At 40.7% G+C, this 21,889-nt stretch overlaps 1 protein-coding gene across 8 annotated transcripts in view; it reads right to left on the bottom strand.

Moving 5' to 3' along the window:
- OCA2 (OCA2 melanosomal transmembrane protein) overlaps positions 1 to 21,889 on the bottom strand; it is a 281,194-nt gene that overhangs the window by 144,117 nt on the left and 115,188 nt on the right. For all 8 annotated transcript variants that reach the window (XM_007182886.3, XM_057550707.1, XM_007182888.3 and 5 more), the window contains 5 exons: positions 21,644 to 21,715; positions 20,345 to 20,410; positions 17,679 to 17,735; positions 7,704 to 7,828; positions 4,792 to 4,930 (listed from right to left, as the gene is read on the bottom strand). In XM_007182886.3, coding sequence (XP_007182948.2) covers positions 4,792 to 4,930; positions 7,704 to 7,828; positions 17,679 to 17,735; positions 20,345 to 20,410; positions 21,644 to 21,715 — 459 coding nt within the window. The remainder of the gene's footprint in view (positions 1 to 4,791; positions 4,931 to 7,703; positions 7,829 to 17,678; positions 17,736 to 20,344; positions 20,411 to 21,643; positions 21,716 to 21,889) is intronic.

The following is a 21,889-nucleotide window of genomic DNA, read 5'->3' as shown; positions in this document are numbered from 1 at the left end:
ATGGATATAAAAACAAGGCCCATATATATGCTGTCTACAAGAGACCCACTTCAGACCTAGGGACACGTACAGACTGAAAGTGAGGGGATGGAAAAACATATTCCATGCAAATGCAAATCAAAAGGAAGCTGGAGTAGCAATACTCATATCAGACAAAATAGACTTTAGAATAAAGACTATTGCAAGAGACAAAGAAGGACACTATATAATGATAAAGGGATCGATTCAAGAAGAAGATTTAACAATTGTAAATATTTATGCACCCAACATAGGAGCACCTCAATACATAAGGCAAATACTAACAGCCATAAAAGGGGAAATTGACAGTAACACAATCATAGTAGGGGACTTTAACATGCCACTTTCACCAATGGACAGATCATCCAAAATGAAAATAGATAAGGAAACACAAGCTTTAAATGATACATTAAACAAGATGGACTTAATTGATATTTATAGGACATTCCACCCAAAAACAACAGAATACACATTTTTCTCAAGTGCTCATGGAACATTCTCCAGAATAGATCATATCTTGGGTCACAAATCAAGCCTTGGTAAATATAAGAAAATTGAAATTCTCTCAAGTGTCTTTTCGGACCATAACACTATGAGACTAGATACTAATTACAGAAAAATGTAAAAAATACAAACACATGCAGGCTAAACAATACACTACTAAATAACAAATACATCACTGAAGAAATCAAAGAGGAAATCAAAAAATACCTAGAAACAAATGACAATGAAAACATGATGACCCAAAACCTATGGGCTGCTGCAAAAGCAGTTCTAAGAGGGAAGTTTATAACAATACAGTCCTACCTCAAGAAACAAAAAACATCTCAAAACACAACTTCACCTTACACCTAAAGCAATTAGAGAAAGAAGAACCAAAAAATCCCCAAAGTTAACAGAAGGAAAGAAATCATAAAGATCAGATCGGAAATAAATGAAAAGGAAATGAAAGAAACTATAGCAAAGATCAATATAACTAAAAGCTGGTTCTTTGAGAAGGTAAACAAAATTGATAAACTATTAGCCAGACTCATCAAGAAAAAAGGAGAAGACTCAAATCAATAGAATTAGAAATGAAAAAGGAGAAGTAACAACTGACACTGCAGAAATACAAAGGATCATGAGAGATTACTACAAGCAACTATATGCCAATAAAATGGACAACCTGGAAGAAATGGACAAATTCTAAGAAAAGCACAACATTCCAAGACTGAACCAGGAAGAAATAGAAAAAATAAACAGACCAATCACAAGCACTGAAATTGAAACTGTGATTTAAAATCTTCCAACAAAAGCCCAGGACCAGATGGCTTCACAGGCGAATTCTATCAAACATTTAGAGAAGAGCTAACACCTATCCTTCTCAAACTCTTCCAAAATATAGCAGAGGGAAGAACACTCCCAAGCCCATTCTACGAGGCCACCATCACTCTGATACCAAAACCAGACAAAGATACCATAGGAAAAGAAAACTATAGGCGAATATCACTGATGAATATAGATGCAAAAATCCTCAACAAAATACTAGTAAACAGAATCCAACAGCACATAAGAAGGATCATACACCATGATCAAGTGGGTTTTATCTCAGGAATACAAGGATTCTTCAATATATGCAAATCAATCAATGTGATAAATGATATTAACAAATTGAAGGAGAAAAACCATATGATCATCTCAATAGATGCAGAAAAAGCTTTTGACAAAATTCAACACCCATTTATGATAAAAAACCCTCCAGAAAGTAGGCATAGAGGGAACTTATATCATCATAATAAAGGCCATGTATGACAAACCCACAGCCAACATCGTTCTCAGTGATGGAAAACTGAAACCATTTCCACTAAGATCAGGAAGAAGACATGGTTGCCCACTCTCACCACTATTATTCAACATAGTTTTGGAAGTTTTAGCCACAGCAATCAGAGAAGAAAAAGAAATAAAAGGAATCCAAGTTGGAAAAGAAGAAATAAAACTGTCACTCTTTGCAGATGACATGATACTATACATAGAGAATCCTAAAGATGCTACCAGAAAACTACTAGAGCTAATCAATGAATTTGGTAAAGTAGCAGTTAAAAAAATTAATGCACAGAGGGCTTCCCTGGTGGTGCAGTGGTTGAGAATCTGCCTGCCAATGCAGGGGCCACGGGTTCGAGCCCTGGTCTGGGAAGATCCCACATGCCATGGAGCAGCTGGGCCCGTGAGCCACAATTGCTGAGCCTGCACGTCTGGAGCCTGTGCTCAACAACAAGAGAGGCCGCGATAGTGAGAGGCCCACACACCGCGATGAAGAGTGGCCCCCGCTTGCCACAACTGGGGAAAGCCCTCGCACAGAAATGAATTCCCAACACAGCCATAAATAAATAAATTAAATTAATTAAAAATAAAAATTCATTGTTTAAAAATAGAAAATTAATGCACAGAAATCTCTTGCATTCCTATACACTAATGATGAAATATCTGAAAGAGAAATTAAGGAAACACTCCCATTTACCATTGCAAGAAAAAGAATAAAATACCTAGGAATAAACCTACCTAGGGAGACAAAAGATCTGTATGCAGAAAACTATAAGACACTGTTGAAAGAAATTAAAGATGATACCAACAGATGGAGAGATATACCATGTTCTTGGATTGGAAGAATTAACATAGTGAAAATGACTATACTACCCAAAGCAATCTCCAGATCCAATGCAATCCCTATCAAACTACCAATGGCATTATTCACAGACCTAGCACAAAAAATTTCAGAATCTGTATGGAAACACAAAAGACCCCAAAAAACCAAAACAATCTTGAGTAAGAAAACTGGAGCTGGAGGAATCAGGCTTCCTGACTTCCGACTATACTACAAAACTACAGTAATTAAGACAGTATGGTAATGAAACTTAAAAGCTTTTGCACAGCAAAGGAAACCATAAACAAGATGAAAAGACAACCCTCAGAATGGGAGAAAATATTTGCAAATGAAGCAATGGACAAAGGATTAATTTCCAAAATATACAAGTAGCTCATGCATCTCAGTATCAAAAGAACAATTAACCCAATCCAAAAATGGGCAGAAGACCTAAATACACATTTCTGCAATGAAGATATACAGATTGCCAACAAACATACGAAAGGATGCTCAACGTCACTAACCATTAGAGAAATGCAAATCAAAACTACAATAAGGTATCACCTGACACTGGTCAGAATGACCATCATCAAAAAATCTACAAACAATTAATGCTGGAGAGAGTGTGGAGAAAAGGGAACCCTCTTGCACTGTTGGTGGGAATGTACATTGATACAGCCACTATGGAGAACAGCATGGAATGTAAAATAGATAAACGTAAAATAGATAGCTAGTGGGAAGCAACTGCATAGCACAGGGAGATCAGCTCGGTGCTTTGTGACCAACTAGAAGGGTGGGATAGGGAGGGTGGGAGGGAGGGAGATGCAAGAGGGAAGAGATACGGGAACATATGTATATGTATAACTGATTCACTTTGTTATAAAGCAGAAACTAACACACCATTGTAAAGCAATTATACTCCAATAAAGATGTAAAAAAAGAAAAAAACTAAAAATAGAACTACCATATGATGCAGAAATCCCACTACTGGGCATACGCCCTGAGAAAACCATAATTCAAAAAGTGTCATGGGCTTCCCTGGTGGCGCAGTGGTTGAGAATCTGCCCGCCAGTGCAGGGGACACGGGTTCGAGCCCTGGTTTGGGAAGATCCCACATGCCGCGGAGCAACTAGGCCCGTGAGCCACAACTACTGAGCCTGCGCGTCTGGAGCCTGTGCTCCGCAACAAGAGAGGCCGCCATAGTGAGAGGCCCGCGCACCGCGATGAAGAGTGTCCCCCACTTGCCACAACTGGAGAAAGCCCTCGCACAGAAACGAAGACCCAACACAGCCATAAATATAAAAATTAATTAATTAATTAATTAGTTAAAAAAAATAGTGTCATGTACCACAATGTTGACTACAGCTCTATTTACAATAGCCAGGACATTGAAGCAACCTAAGTGTCCATCGACAGATGAATGGATAAAGAAGATGCAGCACATATATACAATGGAATATTACCCAGCCATAAAAAGAAATGAAATTGAGTTATTTGTAGTGAGGTGGATGGACCTAGAATCTGTCATATGGAGTGAAGTAAGTCATAAAGAGAAAAACAAATACCATATGCTAACACATATATATGGAATCTAAAAAAAAAAAAAAAAGGTTCTGAAGAACCTAGGGGCAGGACAGGAATAAAGATGCAGACGTAGAGAATGGACTTGAGGACACGGGGATGTGGAAGGATAAGCTGGGACAAAGTGAGGGAGTGGCATTGACATATATAAACTACCAAATGTAAAATAGATAGCTAGTGGGAAGTAGTTGCCTAGCACAGGGAGATCAACTCGGTGCTTTGTGTCCACCTAGAGGGGTGGGATAGGGAGGGTGGGAGGGAGACGCAAGAGGGAGGAGATATGGGGATATATGTGTACGTATAGCTGATTCACTTTGTTATACAGCAGAAACTAACACACCATTGTAATGCAATTATACTCCAAAAACGATGTTAAAAAAAAAAAGAATGAAATCAATTCAGACCACTTAACTCTAAATTAGAGGATCAGTCACCTAACTTCCCACTCTCAAGATGACCAAGAGCACTTCATATGAAGAAGTGACATCCATTTAGAGTAAAATTTTATTAAGTGTGCAGGTAAGCTGCACACTTATATTTATTGGAAGCAACCCTGTTATACTGATACATACCATCTTCCTCAACTCCTCGTTGGAAACAATAATGACATTTGGTGGGTCCCCAATGGCAGTGGCAGCTCCTCCAATGTTTGTGAAGATCACTTCTGCAATCAGGACTTGTCTTGGATCAAGATTGAGCACCTCACACAATCTGTCACGAATGGAGGAAAATGAAAACAGTCCCGCTATTCACATTGTGAATGGCCCATGTGAGACTTAAATTTTTTTAAAGCATTTGCTTGTACAAGGGAAGCATGTGTGTGCACGTGCTCGTGCACATGCAAGCGCAAACACACACCTGTGAGAAGGGCAATACTGAGGGGTAAAAAACGACAACGATGCTACAGAGCTACTGGATAAAGTTGACTCTCAGCATTAGATTTCTCTGAAAGTTAACATACAACCCATCTGAACCATCCATGTGAAAATATACTCCTGCTTCGTCCCCATAGGTCTGGAGGAAGCAGGGGTGCAGGACCCTGTGCAGGGCAGGCCCTGGCACAGATGAATGCATCTTTGCCACCAGACCCCTCTGAGTAGGGTGGGGCTAGATCAGAAAGCACCGCCACCCAGTGGCTCACACCATGCCTGCCAACCTAGCTCCTTACCCACCTTACACTTTTCAAATGCTGAGGCCCTAAGCTTAATATTAACAAGGAGCACACACTCTACAGCAGTGGTTCTCCACCTTGGCTACACACTAGATTTGTCTGGGAATTTTGACAGTCTTGCTGCCCAGCTCACGACAGATCAATCCCTGGGCCTGGGCCTGAGCAGCAGCGTTTAGAGCTCCGCAAGTGGGTCCACTGAGCACACAGTTGAGAAAAGGCTGCTCTAAAGAAAGTTTAGGAAATACCTCATGGTATTTCCTCCTCCACCTGCCCATCACATTGCCCACTTCCTTACAGAAGCCAGGCCTCGGTCTGGAAGTTGATGGCGAGGGGGTTCCCTGCTGCATTCAAGGGTCCTTTTTTTTTTTTTTTTTTTTTTTTTTTTGGTCACTCTGCGGCATGCAGGATCTTTGTTCCTTGACCAGGGATTGAACCCATGCCCCCTGCAGTGGAAGCGTGGAGTCTGGGAAGTCCCTCAAGGGTCCTTTCTACCACCTCCCAGCTCAGAGCCACAGCCAGCAGCTCTTCTGAGGGGGACTGGCCTACAGAACCGTGTGAAAGCTGAGAAGGGAGCGGTGTCCAGGGACCAAGGACAGGGATGAATCCAAAAAAGAGGATCAGACCCCAATCAGCAGCAGGAGCTGTCAGCTTAGGAGGCCCCAGCTCTGTTTCTAGCAAGAAAAGGATTAGCCTGTGCTAATCAACAACGCCAGATCTAGCTGTTTAACTGTAAAGACTAGCGCTACTCAATCCAGACAAAGGCAGAAGAAATGTGATTAAGCTTATAGAGTCGTGAAGAACATGGTAGTATAAACAGTGAATGACACCAACATTTCGATCTTGAAAGATGTAATTTTTAGACTAATAAATGGAATTGCTATTCTCACATAAAATTACAAAGCCAGTTCCTAGAACACTGAGGATATAAACAAAGCCCAGCAAGGCTGAGACAACCCTCAGCTGCCCAGCTTATACAGGGATGCTGAGAACGTGGGTGCCATCATCAGAGAGTGCAGTGGCATGCTGGGATCTGGCACATTGTGAGATGATTTTCAAACCAGTGTCAGCAGCAGAGTTGCCCTGGTTGAAGTGGAGTGGGTGTGAACTGCCTCTTGCCCCCGAGGTGTCCTAGGGACAGGGTTGGTTTTAGCATGTGCTACAGGTTACAACACCCTCCATTCCCCATTTACCCTCAGAAGAACCCTGGGTACTGGGAGGTGCTATACCCCCTGTGCAGGAACTCTGAGTCCAGCGTCCCTCCCCTCAAATCTATATTTGCACGTGGGCCATGACAATGTAGTCAAGCTCACAGAAGCCTAAGCAACAGACTGACTTGCGACACTGCAGGCCAATCCGTGGGGTGCTGCCTGCTCTCTGCTCCTCTCTAACCTTCATTCTCCTCTCCCCACCCCACACTCCAACTCACTCCTCCTCTGAGGGTCACTGCTCTTTCAACACCAAAGGCATTGCTCAGAATTAGTCCTGAGCTCTGGAAGTAGCCCCTCGCTGGTGACACTGAACTTGCTGTGTCTCATGCCTCAAGTGCAGCAGAATCTCTTATCTGGCAGAATCCTCAGAACACTAGTTTGGGTTAATCTCTTTGATGGTACAACCCAGATCAGTGCAGCTGAAGTGACTTGTCTAAAGGTCCTCACTACCTAGCTTCCCAGAAACCACCAGCCATACCTGTGTCCCCTCAGTCTCCCCAGGACCAGCCAGCATCAGCACATGATGGGTCTAAGCAGGGGAAGACCATGATATGCTGGGAACCATCTTTAAAATAAAAAACATAAAGTCTAGATACAAGTGTACGTCCATGACCTTGGAAGGGGCTGCACAATGACAGGCTGAAGCTGAAGCCCCAGGAGGCTCCAGGTAATCAGCCTGTGGTGCTCGGTGAATGCCAAACAAAGGAAGTGGGTGGAATTAAAAGGAGCGAAATAGAATCAAACTGAATTTCTCTTTCCCAAAGTTACCTTGCAAGGCCTTGCCAGGTCCAATCTTCCCACGAGGAGCCTGCCAGAGCAGGACAGCAGCCCCACCTCCCACCCTCTGTATGAGCACCCCACGGAGCCCATGGACCAGAACTCCTGGCCCCTGATGGTCTGGCCCACAGGACACAAAGGCCCATGTGTGCTGACTCCTGCAGCGTTTCTGCAACCACCACTGCCACTGTCACAGCCGTGCACACAGAGCCACAGTCCCAGTGGGTGTGCAGGCTGGACCCAAGCACACGGGTGGAGGGCAAGGTCAGCAGCCAGCATACGCTGCCATGAGCCTGGCCTGATGCCCACACGGGGCCACTCTGCCTACCTTATGGTCACGGGAGTGAAGAGGAGCGCTGTGGTGACGTTGTCCAGGAAGGCAGAAAGGACGGCGACAATGAGACACAGCATGATGATCATGGCCCACACTCTTCCCCGGGACAGTTGGTATGCCTGCAGCGCAATAAAGAACAAGCCAGGATCAGCAGGGTCAAAGAACAGATGCAACATTTCATTAGGGTCTCTAAAACTAAGGGTCTAAATAAACATTGTATGGAGGATTAAAACTTAGACCCACAAACTCCTAAATCTGCTGAGATGAGGCAGTAATGGCTGGACCTGGACGTTCTAAATCCACCCTGGCCTATGTTCCTTCACTCAGATTCTCCTTCTCGGTGCCCTGTGGTGGTCAGTCGGTCACAAGGTGACGGCCTGTCACCCCTGTATCCCCTAGTCTTTTACACACTCCTCTTGGTTGGACAGCTTGGGCTGTGACTTTGGGATCCACCTGACCCTAGGGTCTGCTGATCTTTGGGGATCTAGGGGTTACTTTCAGTACCAAGGTATTGGGAGGAAGAGGCCAGATAGTACCTCGGAGGTGCAAGATGGTGCACAAAGATGGCAAAAAACACAGAATTGTTCTATCATTCAAGATTCGGAAAGGGCTTTGTGAAGTAAATAATTTTTTAAAAGAACTTTTCAGTTCCAAATTAAAAAATATCAAGCCCAGCACTAGTCTTTCATTAGCAGAGCATGACAAGATGTCTTCCTGCCAACCCCGAGTAATAGGACCAATACAAATTCTTTGTTTGTTTGTTTTTGGTTTTGGTTTTTGGTTTTTTTTAACATCTTTATTGAAGTATAATTGTTTTAAAAGGTTGTGTTAGTTTCTGCTGTATAATGAAGTGAATCAACTATATGTATACATATATCGCCATATCCGCTCCCTCTTGCATCTCCCTACCACACTCCCTATCCCATCTCTCTAGGTGGTCACAAAGCACCAAGCTGATCTCCCCGTGCTATGTAGTTTCTTCCCCCTAGCTATCTATTTTACATTTGGTAGTGTATATATGTTAATGCTACTCTCTCACTTCATCCCAGCTTACCCTTCCCTGACCTGTGTTCTCAAGTCCATTCTCTACGTCTGCATCTTTATTCCTGTCCTACCCCTAGGTTCTTCAGAAAGATTTTTTTTTAGATTACATATATATGTGTTAGCATACAGTATTTGTTTTTCTCTTTCTGACTTACTTCACTCTGTATGACAGATTCTAGGTCCATCCACCTCACTACAAATAACTCAATTTCATTTCTCTTTATGGTTGAGTAATATTCCATTGTATATATGTGACACATCTTCTTTATCCATTCATCTGTCAATGGACACTTAGATTGCTTCCATGTCCTGGCTATTGTAAATAGTGCTACAATGAACATTGTGGTACATGACACTTTTTGAGTTATGGTTTTCTCAGGGTATATGCCCAGTAGTGGGATTGCAGGGTCATATGGTAGTTCTATTTTTAGTTTTTTAAGGAAACTCCATACTGTTCTCCATAATGGCTGTGTCATTTTACATTCCCACCAACAGTGCAAGAGGGTTCCCTTTTCTCCACACCCTCTCCAGCATTTATTGTTTCTAGATTTTTTGAAAATGGCCATTCTGACCGGTGTCAGGTGATAACTCATTGTAGTTTTGATTTGCATATCTCTAATGATTAGTGATGTTGAGCATCCTTTCATGTGTTTGTTGGCAATCTGTATATCTTCACTGCAGAAATATCTATTTAGGTCTTCTGCCCATTTTTAGATTGTGTTGTTTATTTTTTGGATATTGAGCTGCATGAGCTGCTTGTATATTTTGGAGATTAATCCTTTGTCAGTTGCTTCATTTGCAAATATTTTCTCCCATTCTAAGGGTTGTCTTTTCGTCTTGTTTATGGTTCCTTTGCTGTGCAAAAGCTTTTAAGTTTCATTATATCCCATTTATTTATTTTTGTTTTTATTTACCTTTCTCTAGGAGGTGGGTCCAAAAGGATCTTGCTGTGATTTATGTCATAGAGTGTTCTGCCTAGGTTTTCCTCTAAGAGTTTTATAGTGTCTGGCCTCATATTTAGGTCTTTAATCCATTTTGAGTTTATTTTTGTGTATAGTGTTAGGAAGTGTTCTAATTTCATTCTTTTACATGTAGCTGTCCAGTTTGCCCAGCACCACTTATTGAAGAGACTGTCTTTTCTCCATTGTATATTCTTGCCTCCTTTATCCAAGATACGGTGACCATATGTGTGTGGGTTTACCTCTGGGCTTTCTATCCTGTTCCATTGATCTATATTTCTGGTTTTGTGCCAGTACCATACTGTCTTGATTACTGTAGCTTTGTAGAGTAGTCTGAAGTCCAGGAGCCTGATTCCTCCAGTTCCGTTTTTCTTTCTCAATATTGCTTTGGCAATTCGGGGTATTTTGTGTTTCCATACATATTCAGAAATTTTTGTTCTAGTTCTGTGAAAAATGCCATTGGTAGTTTGATAGGGATGCATTGAATCTATAGATTGCTTTGGGTAGTATAGTCATTTTTGCAGTATTGATTCTTCCAATCCAAGAACATGGTATATCTCTCCATCTGTTTGTATCATCTTTAATTTCTTTCATCAGTGTCTTATAGTTTTCTGCATACAGGTCTTTTGTCTCCTTAGGTAAGTTTATTCCTAGGTATTTTATTTTTCTGTTGTAATGGTAAATGAGAGTGTTTCCTTAATTTCTTTCAGGTTTTTCATCATTAGTGGATAGGAATGCAAGAGATTTCTGTGCACTAATTTTTTATACTGCTACTTTACCAAATTCATTGATTAGCTCTAGTAGTTTACTGGGAGCATCTTTAGGATTCTCTATGTACAGTATTATGTCAACTGCAAACAGTGACAGTTTTACTTCTTCTTTTCCAATTTCTCTGATTGCTGTGACTAAAACTTCCAAAACTATGTTAAATAATAGCGTTGAGAGTGGGCGACCTTGTCTTTTTCCTGATCTTAGAGGACAGTTTCAGTTTTCACCATTGAGAACGATGTTGGCTCTAGGTTTGTCATATATGGCCTTTATCATGTTGAGGTGGGTTTGCTCTATACCCACTTTCTGGAGGGATTTTATCATAAATGGGTGTTGAATTTTGTCAAAAGCTTTTTCTGCACCTATTGAGATGATCATATGGTTTTTTTCATTCAAGTTGTTAATATCATTTATCACATTGATTGATTTGCATATATTGAAGAATCCTTGCATTCCTGGGATAAACCCCACTTGATCATGGTGTATGATCCTTTTTTTTTTTTTTTTTTTTCAAACATCTTTATTGAAGTATAATTGCCTTACAATAGTGTGTTAGCATCTGCTTTATAACAAAGTGAATCTGTTATACATATACAATATGTTCCCATTTCTCTTCCCTCTTGCATCTCCCTCCCTTCCACCCTCCCCATCCCACCCCTCTAGGTGGTCACAAAGCACCGAGCTGATCTCCCTGGGCTATGCGGCTGCTTACCACTAGCTATCTATTTTACATTTGGTAGTGTATATATGTCCATGACATTCTTTCACCCTGCCACATCTCACCCCACCCCCTCCCCATATCCTCAAGTCCATTCTCTAGTAGGTCTGTGTCTTTATTCCCGTCTTGCCACTAGGTTCTTCATGGCCTTTTTTTTTTTTTTCCCTTAGATTCCATATATATGTGTTAACATACTGTATTTGTTTTTCTCTTTCTGACTTACTTCACTCTGTATGACAGACTCTAACTCCATCCACCTCATTACAAATACCTCCATTTCATTTCTTTTTATGGCTGAGTAATATTCCATTGTATATATGTGCCACATCTTCCTTATCCATTCATCCGATGATGGACATTTAGGTTGCTTCCATGTCCTGGCTATTGTGAATAGAGCTGCAATGAACATTTTGGTACATGACTCTTTTTGACCTATGGTTTTCTCAGGGTATATGCCCAGTAGTGGGATTGCTGGGTCGTATGGTAGTTCTATTTGTAGTTTTTTAAGGAACCTCCATACTGTTCTCCATAGTGGCTGTATCAATCTACATTCCCACCAACAGTGCAAGAGTGTTCCCTTTCCTCCACACCCTCTCCAGCATTTATTGTTTCTAGATTTTTTGATGATGGCCATTCTGACCGGTGTGAGATGATATCTCATTGTAGTTTTGATTTGCATTTCTCTAATGATTAATGATGTTGAGCATTCTTTCATGTGTCTGTAGGCCATCTGTATATCTTCTTTGGAGAAATGTCTATTTAGATCTTCTGCCCATTTTTGGATTGGGTTGTTCGTTTTTTTGTTATTGAGCTGCATGAGCTGCTTGTAAATCTTGGAGATTAATCCTTTGTCAGTTGCTTCATTTGCAAATATTTTCTCCCATTCTGAGGGTTGTCTTTTGGTCTTGTTTATGGTTTCCTTTGCTGTGCAAAAGCTTTTAAGTTTCATTAGGTCCCATTTGTTTATTTGTGTTCTTATTTCCATTTCTCTGGGCGCTGGGTCAAAAAGAATCTTGCTGTGATGTATGTCATAGAGTGTTCTGCCTATGTTTTCCTCTAAGAGTTTGATAGTGTCTGCCCTTACACTTAGGTCTTTAATCCATTTTGAGTTTATTTTTGTGCATGGTGTCAGGGAGTGTTCTAATTTCATACTTTTACATGTTCCTGTCCAATTTTCCCAGCACCACTTATTGAAGAGGCTGTCTTTTCTCCACTGTATATGCTTGCCTCCTTTATCAAAGATAAGTTGACCATATGTGTGTGGGTTTATCTCTGGGCTTTCTATCCTGTTCCATTGATCTATATTTCTGTTTTTGTGCCAATACCAAACTGTCTTGATTACTGAAGCTTTGTAATATAGTCTGAAGTCAGGGAGCCTGATTCCCCCAGCTCCATTTTTCGTTCTCAAGATTGCTTTGGCTATTCGGGGTCTTTTGTGTTTCCATACAAATTGTGAAATATTTTGTTCTAGTTCTGTGAACAATGCCAGTGGTAGTTTGATAGGGATTGCATTGAATCTGTAGATTGCTTTGGGTAGTAGAGACATTTTCACAATGTTGATTCTTCCAATCCAGGAACATGGTATATCTCTCCATCTATTTGTATCATCTTTAATTTCTTTCATCAGTGTCTTATAATTTTCTGCATACAGGTCTTTTGTCTCCTTAGGTAGGTTTATTCCTAGATATTTTATTCTTTTTGTTGCAATGGTAAATGGGAGTGTTTTCTTAATTTCACTTTCAGATTTTTCGTCATTAGTGTATAGAAATGCAAGAGATTTCTGTGCATTAATTTTGTATCCTGCTACTTTACCAAATTCATTGATTAGCTCTAGGAGTTTTCTGGTAGCATCTTTAGGATTCTCTATGTATAGTATCATGTCATCTGCAAATAGTGACAGCTTTACTTCTTCTTTTCCGATTTGGATTCCTTTTATTTCTTTGTCTTCTCTGATTGCTGTGGCTAGGACTTCCAGAACTATGTTGAATAATAGTGGTGAGAGTGGGCAACCTTGTCTTGTTCCTGATCTTAGTGGAAATGGTTTCAGTTTTTCACCATTGAGGACAATGTTGGCTGTGGGTTTGTCATATATGGCCTTTATTATGTTGAGGAAAGTTCCCTCTATGCCTACTTTCTGCAGGGCTTTTATCATAAATGGGTGTTGAATTTTGTCAAAAGCTTTCTCTGCATCTATTGAGATGATCATATGGTTTTTCTCCTTCAATTTGTTAATATGGTGTATCACATTGATTGATTTGCATATATTGAAGAATCCTTGCATTCCTGGGATAAACCCCACTTGATCATGGTGTATGATCCTTTTAATGTGCTGTTGGATTCTGTTTGCTAGTATTTTGTTGAGGATTTTTGCATCTATGTTCATCAGTGATATTGGCCTGTAGTTTTCTTTCTTTGTGACATCTTTGTCTGGTTTTGGTATCAGGGTGATGGTGGCCTCGTAGAATGAGTTTGGGAGTGTTCCTCCCTCTGCAATATTTTGGAAGAGTTTGAGAAGGATAGGTGTTAGCTCTTCTCTAAATGTTTGATAGAATTCGCCTGTGAAGCCATCTGGTCCTGGGCTTTTGTTTGTTGGAAGGTTTTTAATCACAGTTTCAATTTCAGTGCTTGTGATTGGTCTGTTCATATATGATCCTTTTAATGTGCTCTTGGATTCTGTTTGCTAGTATTTTGTTGAGGATTTTCACATCTATGTTCATCAGTGATATTGGCCTGTGGTTTTCTTTCTTTGTGACATCTTTGTCTGGTTTTGGTATCAGTGTGCTGGTGGCCTCACAGAATGAGTTTGGGAGTGTTCCTCCCTCTGCTATATTTTGGAAGAGTGTGAGAAGGATGGGTGTTAGCTCTTCTCTAAATGTTTCATAGAATTCACCTGTGAAGCCATCTGGTCCTGGGCTTTTGTTTGTTGGAAAATTTTTAATCACAGTTTCAATTTCAGTACTTGTGATTGGTCTTTTTATATTTTCTATTCCTTCCTGGTTCAGTCTCGTAAAGTTGTGCATTTCTAAGAATTTGTCCATTTCTTCCAGGTTGTCCATTTTATTGGCATAGAGTTGCTTGTAGTAATCTCTCATGATCCTTTGTATTTCTGCAGTGTCAGTTGTTACTTCTCCTTTTTCATTTCTAATTCTATTGATTTGAGTCTTCTCCCTTTTTTTCTTGATGAGTCTGGCTAATGGTTTATCAATTTTGTTTGTCTTCTCAAAGAACCAGCTTTTAGTTATACTGATCTATGCTATTGTTTCTTTCATTTCTTTTTCATTTATTTCCAATCTGATCTTTATGATTTCTTTCCTTCTGCTAACTTTGGGTTTTTTTGTTCTTCTTTCTCTAATTGCTCTAGGTGTAAGGTGAAGTTGTGTTTTGAGATGCTTTTTTTTCTTGAGGTAGGGTTGTATTGCTATAAACTTCCCTCTTAGAACTGCTTTTGCAGCATCCCATAGGTTTTGGGTTGTCGTGTTTTCATTTCCTCTCTTTCGAGGTGTTTTTTTATTTCCTCTTTGATTTCTTCAGTGATCTATTTGTTATTTAGTAGTGTATTGTTTAGCCTGCATGTGTTTGTATTTTTTAGAGTTTTTTTTCTGTAATTAGTAACTAGTCTCATAGCATTATGGTCTGAAAAGACACTTGAGAGAATTTCAATTTTCTTAAATTTACCAAGGCTTGATTTGTGACCCAAGATATGATCTATCCTGGAGAATGTTCCATGAGCACTTGAGAAAAATGTGTATTCTGTTGTTTTTGGGTGGAATGTCCTATAAATATCAATTAAGTCCATCTTGTTTAATGTATCATTTAAAGCTTGTGTTTCCTTATTTATTTTCATTTTGGATGATCTGTCCATTGGTGAAAGTGGGGTGTTAAAGTCCCATACTATGATTGTGTTACTGTCGATTTCTCCTTTTATGGCTGTTAGTATTTGCCTTATGTATTGAGGTGCTCCTATGTTGGGTGCATAAATATTTACAATTGTCACATCTTCTTCTTGAATCGATCCCTTGATCATTATATAGTGTCCTTCTTTGTCTCTTGTAATAGTCTTTATTTTAAAGTCTATTTTGTCTGATATGAGTATTGCTATTCCAGCTTCCTTTTGATTTGCATTTGCATGGAATATGTTTTTCCATCTCCTCACTTTCAGTCTATATGTGTCCCTAGGTCTGAAGTGGGTCTCTTGTAGACAGCATATATATGGGTCTTGTTTTTATGTCCATTCAGCCAGTCTGTCTCTTTTGGTTGGAACATTTAATCCATTTACATTTAAGGGAATTATCGATATGTATGTTCCTATTACCATTTTCTTAATTGTTTTAGGGTTGTTATTGTAGGTCTTTTCCTTCTTTTGTGTTTCCTGCCTAGAGAAGTTCCTTTAGCATTTGTTTTAAAGCTGGTTTGGTGGTGCTGAGTTCTCTTTACTTTTGCTTGTCTGTAAAGGTTTTCATTTTTCCATCGTATCTGAATGAGATCCTTGCTGGGTAGAGTAATGTCACTTGTAGGTTTTTCCCTTTCATCACTTCAAATATGTCCTGCCACTTCCTTCTGGCTTGCAGTTTCTGCTGAAAGATCAGCTGTTGACCTTATGGGGAGTCCCTTGTATGTTATGTGTTTCTTTTCCCTTGCTGCTTATTTTTTCTTTGTATTTAATTTTTGATAGTTTGATTAATATATGTCTTGGCATGTTTCTCCTTGGACTGATCCTGTATGGGACTCTCTGATCTTCCTGGACTTGACTATTTCCTTTCCCATGGTAGGGAAGTTTTCAACTATAATCTCTCAATATTTTCTCAGACGCTTTCTTTTTCTCTTCTTCTTCTGAGACCCCTATAATTTGAATGCTGGTGGGTTTAATGTTGTCCCAGAAGTCTCTGAGACTGTCCTCAATTCTTTTCATTGTTTTTGCTTTATTCTGCTCTGTGGTAGTTAGTTCCACTATTTTATCTTCCAGGTCACTTATTCATTCTTCTGCCTCAGTTATTCTGCAATTGATTCCTTCTAGAGAATTTGTAATATCATTTTTTGTGTTGTTCATCAATGTTTGTTTGCTCTTTAGTTCTTCTAGGTCCTTGTTAAACGTTTCTTGTATTTTCTCCATTCTATTTCCGATATTTTGGATCATCTTTACTATCATTACTCTGAATTCTTTTTCAGGTAGATTGCCTATTTCCTCTTCATTTGTTTGGTCTGGTGGGTTTTTACCTTGCTCCTTCATCTGCTGCATATTTCTCTGTCTTCTCATTTTGTTTAACTTACTGTGTTTGGGGTCTCCTTTTTGCAGGCTGCAGGTTCATAGTTCCTGTTGTTTTTAGTGTCTGCCTCCAGTTGGTGAAGCTGGTTTAGTGACTTGTGTAGGCTTCCTGGTGGAGGGGACTTGTGCTTGTGTTTTGGTGGGTGGGGTGGATCTTGTCTCTCTGGTGGACAGGGCTGCTTCTGGTGGTCTGTTTTGGGATGTCTGTGAGCTTAGTATGATTTTAGGCAGCCTCTCTGCTGATGTGTGGGGTGGTGTTCCTGTCTTGCTAGTTGTTTGGCATGGGGTGTCCAGCACTGGAGCTTGCTGGCTGTTGGTGGAGCTGGGTCTTCACATTGAGATGGAGAGCTCTGGAAGAGCTCTTGCCATTTGATATTACATGTGGCTGGGAGGTCTCTGGTGGTCCAATGTCCTGAACTCAGCACTCCCACCTCAGAGGCTCAGGCCTGACACCAGGCCGGAGCACCAAGACCCTGTCACCCACACGGCTGGGGTCAAGTGAAAGAGGCCCTAAACCATCAAAAGCTATATCCAATATCCAGCTGGGAGATCTGAGCAGCATGGGCTTGGGCTCGTCTGCGGTATGGCTGCTGGGCGCGGGCTGGGTTTTCAGCCAGGACCAGTACAAATTCTGCCAGTCAGAAATTGCTGGTGGATTCCTCAGAGTATATGGGGATATATGTATACGTATAGCTGATTCACTTCATTATACAGCAGAAACTAACACAACAATGTAAAGCAATTATACTCCAATACAGATGTTTTTTAAAATTAATTAATTAATTAATTACAGTAAAAAAAAAGGAATGTTTATATGCTCAATATTTAGAAAGTAATCATTGAAATTATTTCACCAAAAAGTGGAGTAATCAGAAGCTGATGACTTAAAATATTTGGATACTCTGAAGTGCAAAACAGTTTTGGTGCATAGCTCTCAACCTGCCAATTTGAACCCTGTCATACAAACACTCAACTCAAGTACTCTTCTCCTTGATCCTCTTCTTTGGTTATTTGTTGAGAAGCTGAAAGTGTTGCTCAGAGCCACCTAACTTAGCACAGCAACTATATCCAGCTTTGCAGCAGTGATTTTGAAAAGGAGGACAGAATTTTAAAATATTTGCTTTAAGTGGTAGTTTTATTCACTAAATATGTAATGGTGGAAAAATAAATATGTCAATTAATTAATACATAACTATTAAATGCCACATCAAACTTACCTTTAGAGCACAATAATCAAAAAATCCAGTCTCTGAAAATATGGCTACTAAGATCATCTGTGGGGAAAAGAGAAAAAGGAGACAAGGAGAATGTTTCAGCATTCAGCACCATCCTGAAATGACACCAGAGTGATCACTTTCAAATCTGATCTCTGGCCTCTGAATGAAAGCTACTACCTCATCAAGCTTCTCACTCTCTTGCTGAGTGTGGTCCACTTACTAACTCCCTGAATCAAGCCCCTTGCTAGTAGGTTTGCACCTCTATATTTGTCCAGGGTTATGTGCCCAAGGTACATTATCATTCCATCTGATCTTGACAGTGAACACTGTGTTATAATTACTCCCTGTCTTATAGACCAGGAAACTGGCAGGCAAAGATGGAAGGTGACTCGCTCACAGTCACAAAGCTAGAAACAGGGAAGGAAATGGGACGGAATGTGGCCTTCTGCACCTAAGTGTCCACACAAGCAACAATTCAATGTTTGAAGACTTTTAAACTGGCTTAAATTTTGTTTCCTAAAATAATTTAACAGATTTTTGTCACCAATTTGATCAAGACAAGCAAATAAGAGTAGTTACATTGAAATGATTATTCTCTGTGTTCTATATGAACCCAGAAGGCCTACTCACTTGCGTTTTTCTACTGATGACACTGAGTTGGTGAGAATAACCATCCTAGATAGTAACCAAAAGTAATGTCCCATTTATTCTAAGTCTAATCAACCAGACATTTCAACCAGCTTGAACTTTCTGGAAGATTCTCTATTCTACCTCCTTAGATGGTGACATACCACGTGCTGAACTTGGAGTGAGAAGATGCAGGTTCAAATATCAATTCTGCCACTTAGGAGTAATTTAACTTTGAGCAAAAAATTTATTTAATTCTCTGTACTTTGGTTTTCTCACCTCATCTCTGAATGTCTGTTCCTTGTAAGGTTGTTGTGAAAATTCAATAGCATTATGTAAACTAAAGTACTTAGAAAAGAGTGGGCCCAATATTGTCTTTCAAATAAACAGTGCAAAACAAAAAATGTCCAAAAGTTAATTTAGACTCAGTACAAATATCTACCTTGTCTAGCATGACCAACAATATTCATCCTAACCCAAATGGCCACTGTGAGGCCATTTATAGAATGTGGAGCTTCACACACCAATGGAAGCTTCACATGAACGTGGATGGGTAGGTCCTGTGTGGTCTTCCACTGTCATGGTGAAGCTGTTCCACACGTCGGCTGCCAGAACCACCCAAGAGATGCTGGAACTCGGGGGCTGGGTAAGTGGCCACATGGGTGGTTGACTGGCATGCAACAGGGTGGAAAAGGAAGGGGCCTAGTTATATAGACTGTCTCTGCACCCCGCAAAGTTCTACTGATTCCATTGGGGAAAAAAAATTAAACCACTCATTTTTAAAATCCTAACCACCCCAGTAGCTCCAAATGTAACTATATTAAGAAGGTAATTAAAGTGAAGCCCTAACCCAGTATGACTGGTGACCTTATAAAAAGAAGAGATGAGGACACAGACATGCCCAGAGGGACAATCGTGTGAGGACACAGGGAGAAGATGATCATCTACAAGTCAAGGAGAGAAGCCTCAGAGGAAACCAACCCTGCCAACACCTTGATCTCAGACTTCCAGCCTCCAGAACTGTGAGGAAATACAGTTCTGTTGTTTAAGCCACCCAGTCTGTGGTACTTTATTATGGCAGCCCCAGCAAATTAATACACCAATCATTTAAGTTTTTTTAAAAACCTATTTTATAAGCCATCTGGTATGCCTTCCTTCTTCCTTCCATAGGCCCAAACCCTATACACTTCAGGACCCAATACATTTGTTCTTCTATGAAGCCTGAGTTCAGAGCACTGACCTGCCTCCCACTCCACCCACAGAGTAGGCAGCCATTTTGGGTCACACCAAAGCCTAGAGCAGCAGGGCCCTCCATGGTGCTAGGGCAGAAAGAATATTAGCAAGGAGGTGAGGGCATGTGGTGACCTGCTTTACACAGGGTGAGTCTTCTAGCCCTGAGAGGGAACACCCCTCTCAAATCACTCAGCTGCTGTGGGTCTGTTCAAGAGTGCAATAGCCATTCCCACTGCTGTCCAGACCTCTGTCAAATTCCACTTATTCCAGTTTAGTTTGTTTATGACTCATGTACCACACGAGCCCACTAGTGTGTCTTAAAGTTCCCTTCCTACAAGTTCATTTGGTGACACTCTTCATAGCACACAGTAGAGGGGCCACTTGAAAATGTCTGTTTAACAGCAAATATACAAACTATTACTTAGGGACAATTTCTTCATTTCTTCCTTTATCCATATAATTAAAGGTACTTCTCCAATCACTGAAAAACTTAAATGGTTCATCTGTTTAGGATATTCCATTTTATATTTTAAGGACAGTAACTTTTAAAAATTTCTAAATTTTCTAAATGGCAAGGTTATTTCACTGTCAGACAGGCCTTAGGCTGAAATTTTACAGCTAACTAATCAGAACACCAATCACTCCATGCCTCCTCAGGAGAAATCAGCTAGACCTGCACAAACACTTCTCAATCAAGCCTTAATTGTCAAGCAGCACAGTGTCTTTAAGAGTCAGCAGTGGCAAAAGAGAAGGTCCAAGGTTACAGCAAGCTTGGGGCCCTGCCCCACTGGGAGGACTGTCATTACCATGCCAAACAGCAGGGCCAGAGTCTCGAAATCAATCCACTCCACCACGTGGGTCAGGCTGGGTCTCTGCAATCAAAACACAAATTTGCCAATTAGTCCTGGGCATCATCCTCCTGGTGATAAACTGTAAATATGTGCCGCCCTTTACAGAAAACCCACTCATTGGACCAGAGTCGAAAGTCACACCATCTGCTTGCCTTTGAAATCAGATTATATCATCACTGAAAAACACTCGTGACCCAAAGCATAATAACATCAAACCTATGCACTTGACAATAAAAAAAAAGCAGATTTCTTAAGCCCCGTCCATGTCCTTAAGGGAAGGTAGGATCATGGGGAACTGGGAACACAGACTGGGAAGTGAGGGAACTTGGAGAGCCTGGTTGTTGGAAAAGGACTGCACAGTGGTCCAGGGAGGTTCCTGCAGCACAAGCCATGTGCCACGTCAATGATTTCTAGAATTAAATAACTACTACTACACTACTTAACAATTAATAAAAATAACAGTGGTTTATGTGTAAGTTTTAGGAATCTGGGACATTTTACCCTTAGAGTTAATGTTTGTTTATACCAACTCTAGCCAAGAAAAAGAAAATAAAAAACAATAAATAACTAACTGAACATAGCCCCACATAGTCCCAGTTATTATTCTTTGGTTGACTGACTGGCCTTTACTAGCACTTTTCAGAACAATCCCTGGAATTCTACAGAGTTGCTTTCAATCCCAAGTTCTGTATGTTGCCACCTTGGTCAGTTCCAGCACTACTCCTCAAGATGGAGGCTCCACAGGCCTCCATCTCTAGTGGGCACTTGGCCTCTCTTGCTTCCCTACATTCATTCCAATGTCCCTGCAGGATGGACGATGCTCAGACCCTGAGGGGGTGCTATTCCCCCCCAGACTTGCACATCCAAGGACCTCCTGATGTCTGCAGGACAGAACCCCGAACTCACTGTCTCCCACCTCTCTGCTCCATCCAGGATGGCCTCCTCTAGTTTCCATGGGCTGACAGTACATAGGGCCAGCTCTAACATAACTCAGCTGCATGACCTGGGCAAATGCTTGACCACCATGAGTCAAACGTTTCCTCAGCTAGGGTGGAGAATAACACCACTGGGATGTGTGTGATAAAGTCAAATGTTAATTACTCATTGATGCTGTAAAGTTCATGCCACTAATGGGAAATGTGAAAGAGTATATTAAAAAAATTAAAATCACCAGCTAATGCCTAATTCTTGGACTGTCTTTGAATATGACATTCTATTGAGTACTAAGCCTTTGACTCAATATGTTACACTTACATCACCAATCACAGCCAGTGCTGCTAATGCTGCAAGGGAACCCAACATGGCCACCAGTGTTCTGTGAACGATCTGGAAAGAAACATAGAAAATTACTGTATTCTAATCCACAGGACTTTAAAACACACAGAAGGGGACTTCCCTGGTGGTCCAGTGGTTAAGAATCCACCTTCCAATGCAGGGGACGTGGGTTCGATCCCTGGTCGGGGAATTAAGATCCCACATGCCACAGGAAAACTAAGTCCA

Source organism: Balaenoptera acutorostrata, chromosome 8 (assembly GCF_949987535.1).
Source record: "Balaenoptera acutorostrata chromosome 8, mBalAcu1.1, whole genome shotgun sequence".
NCBI classification, from domain to species: Eukaryota; Metazoa; Chordata; class Mammalia; order Artiodactyla; family Balaenopteridae; genus Balaenoptera; species Balaenoptera acutorostrata.
The sequence above is the reverse complement of the archived record's forward strand: the minus strand, read 5'-3'. Positions and strand labels throughout refer to the sequence as shown.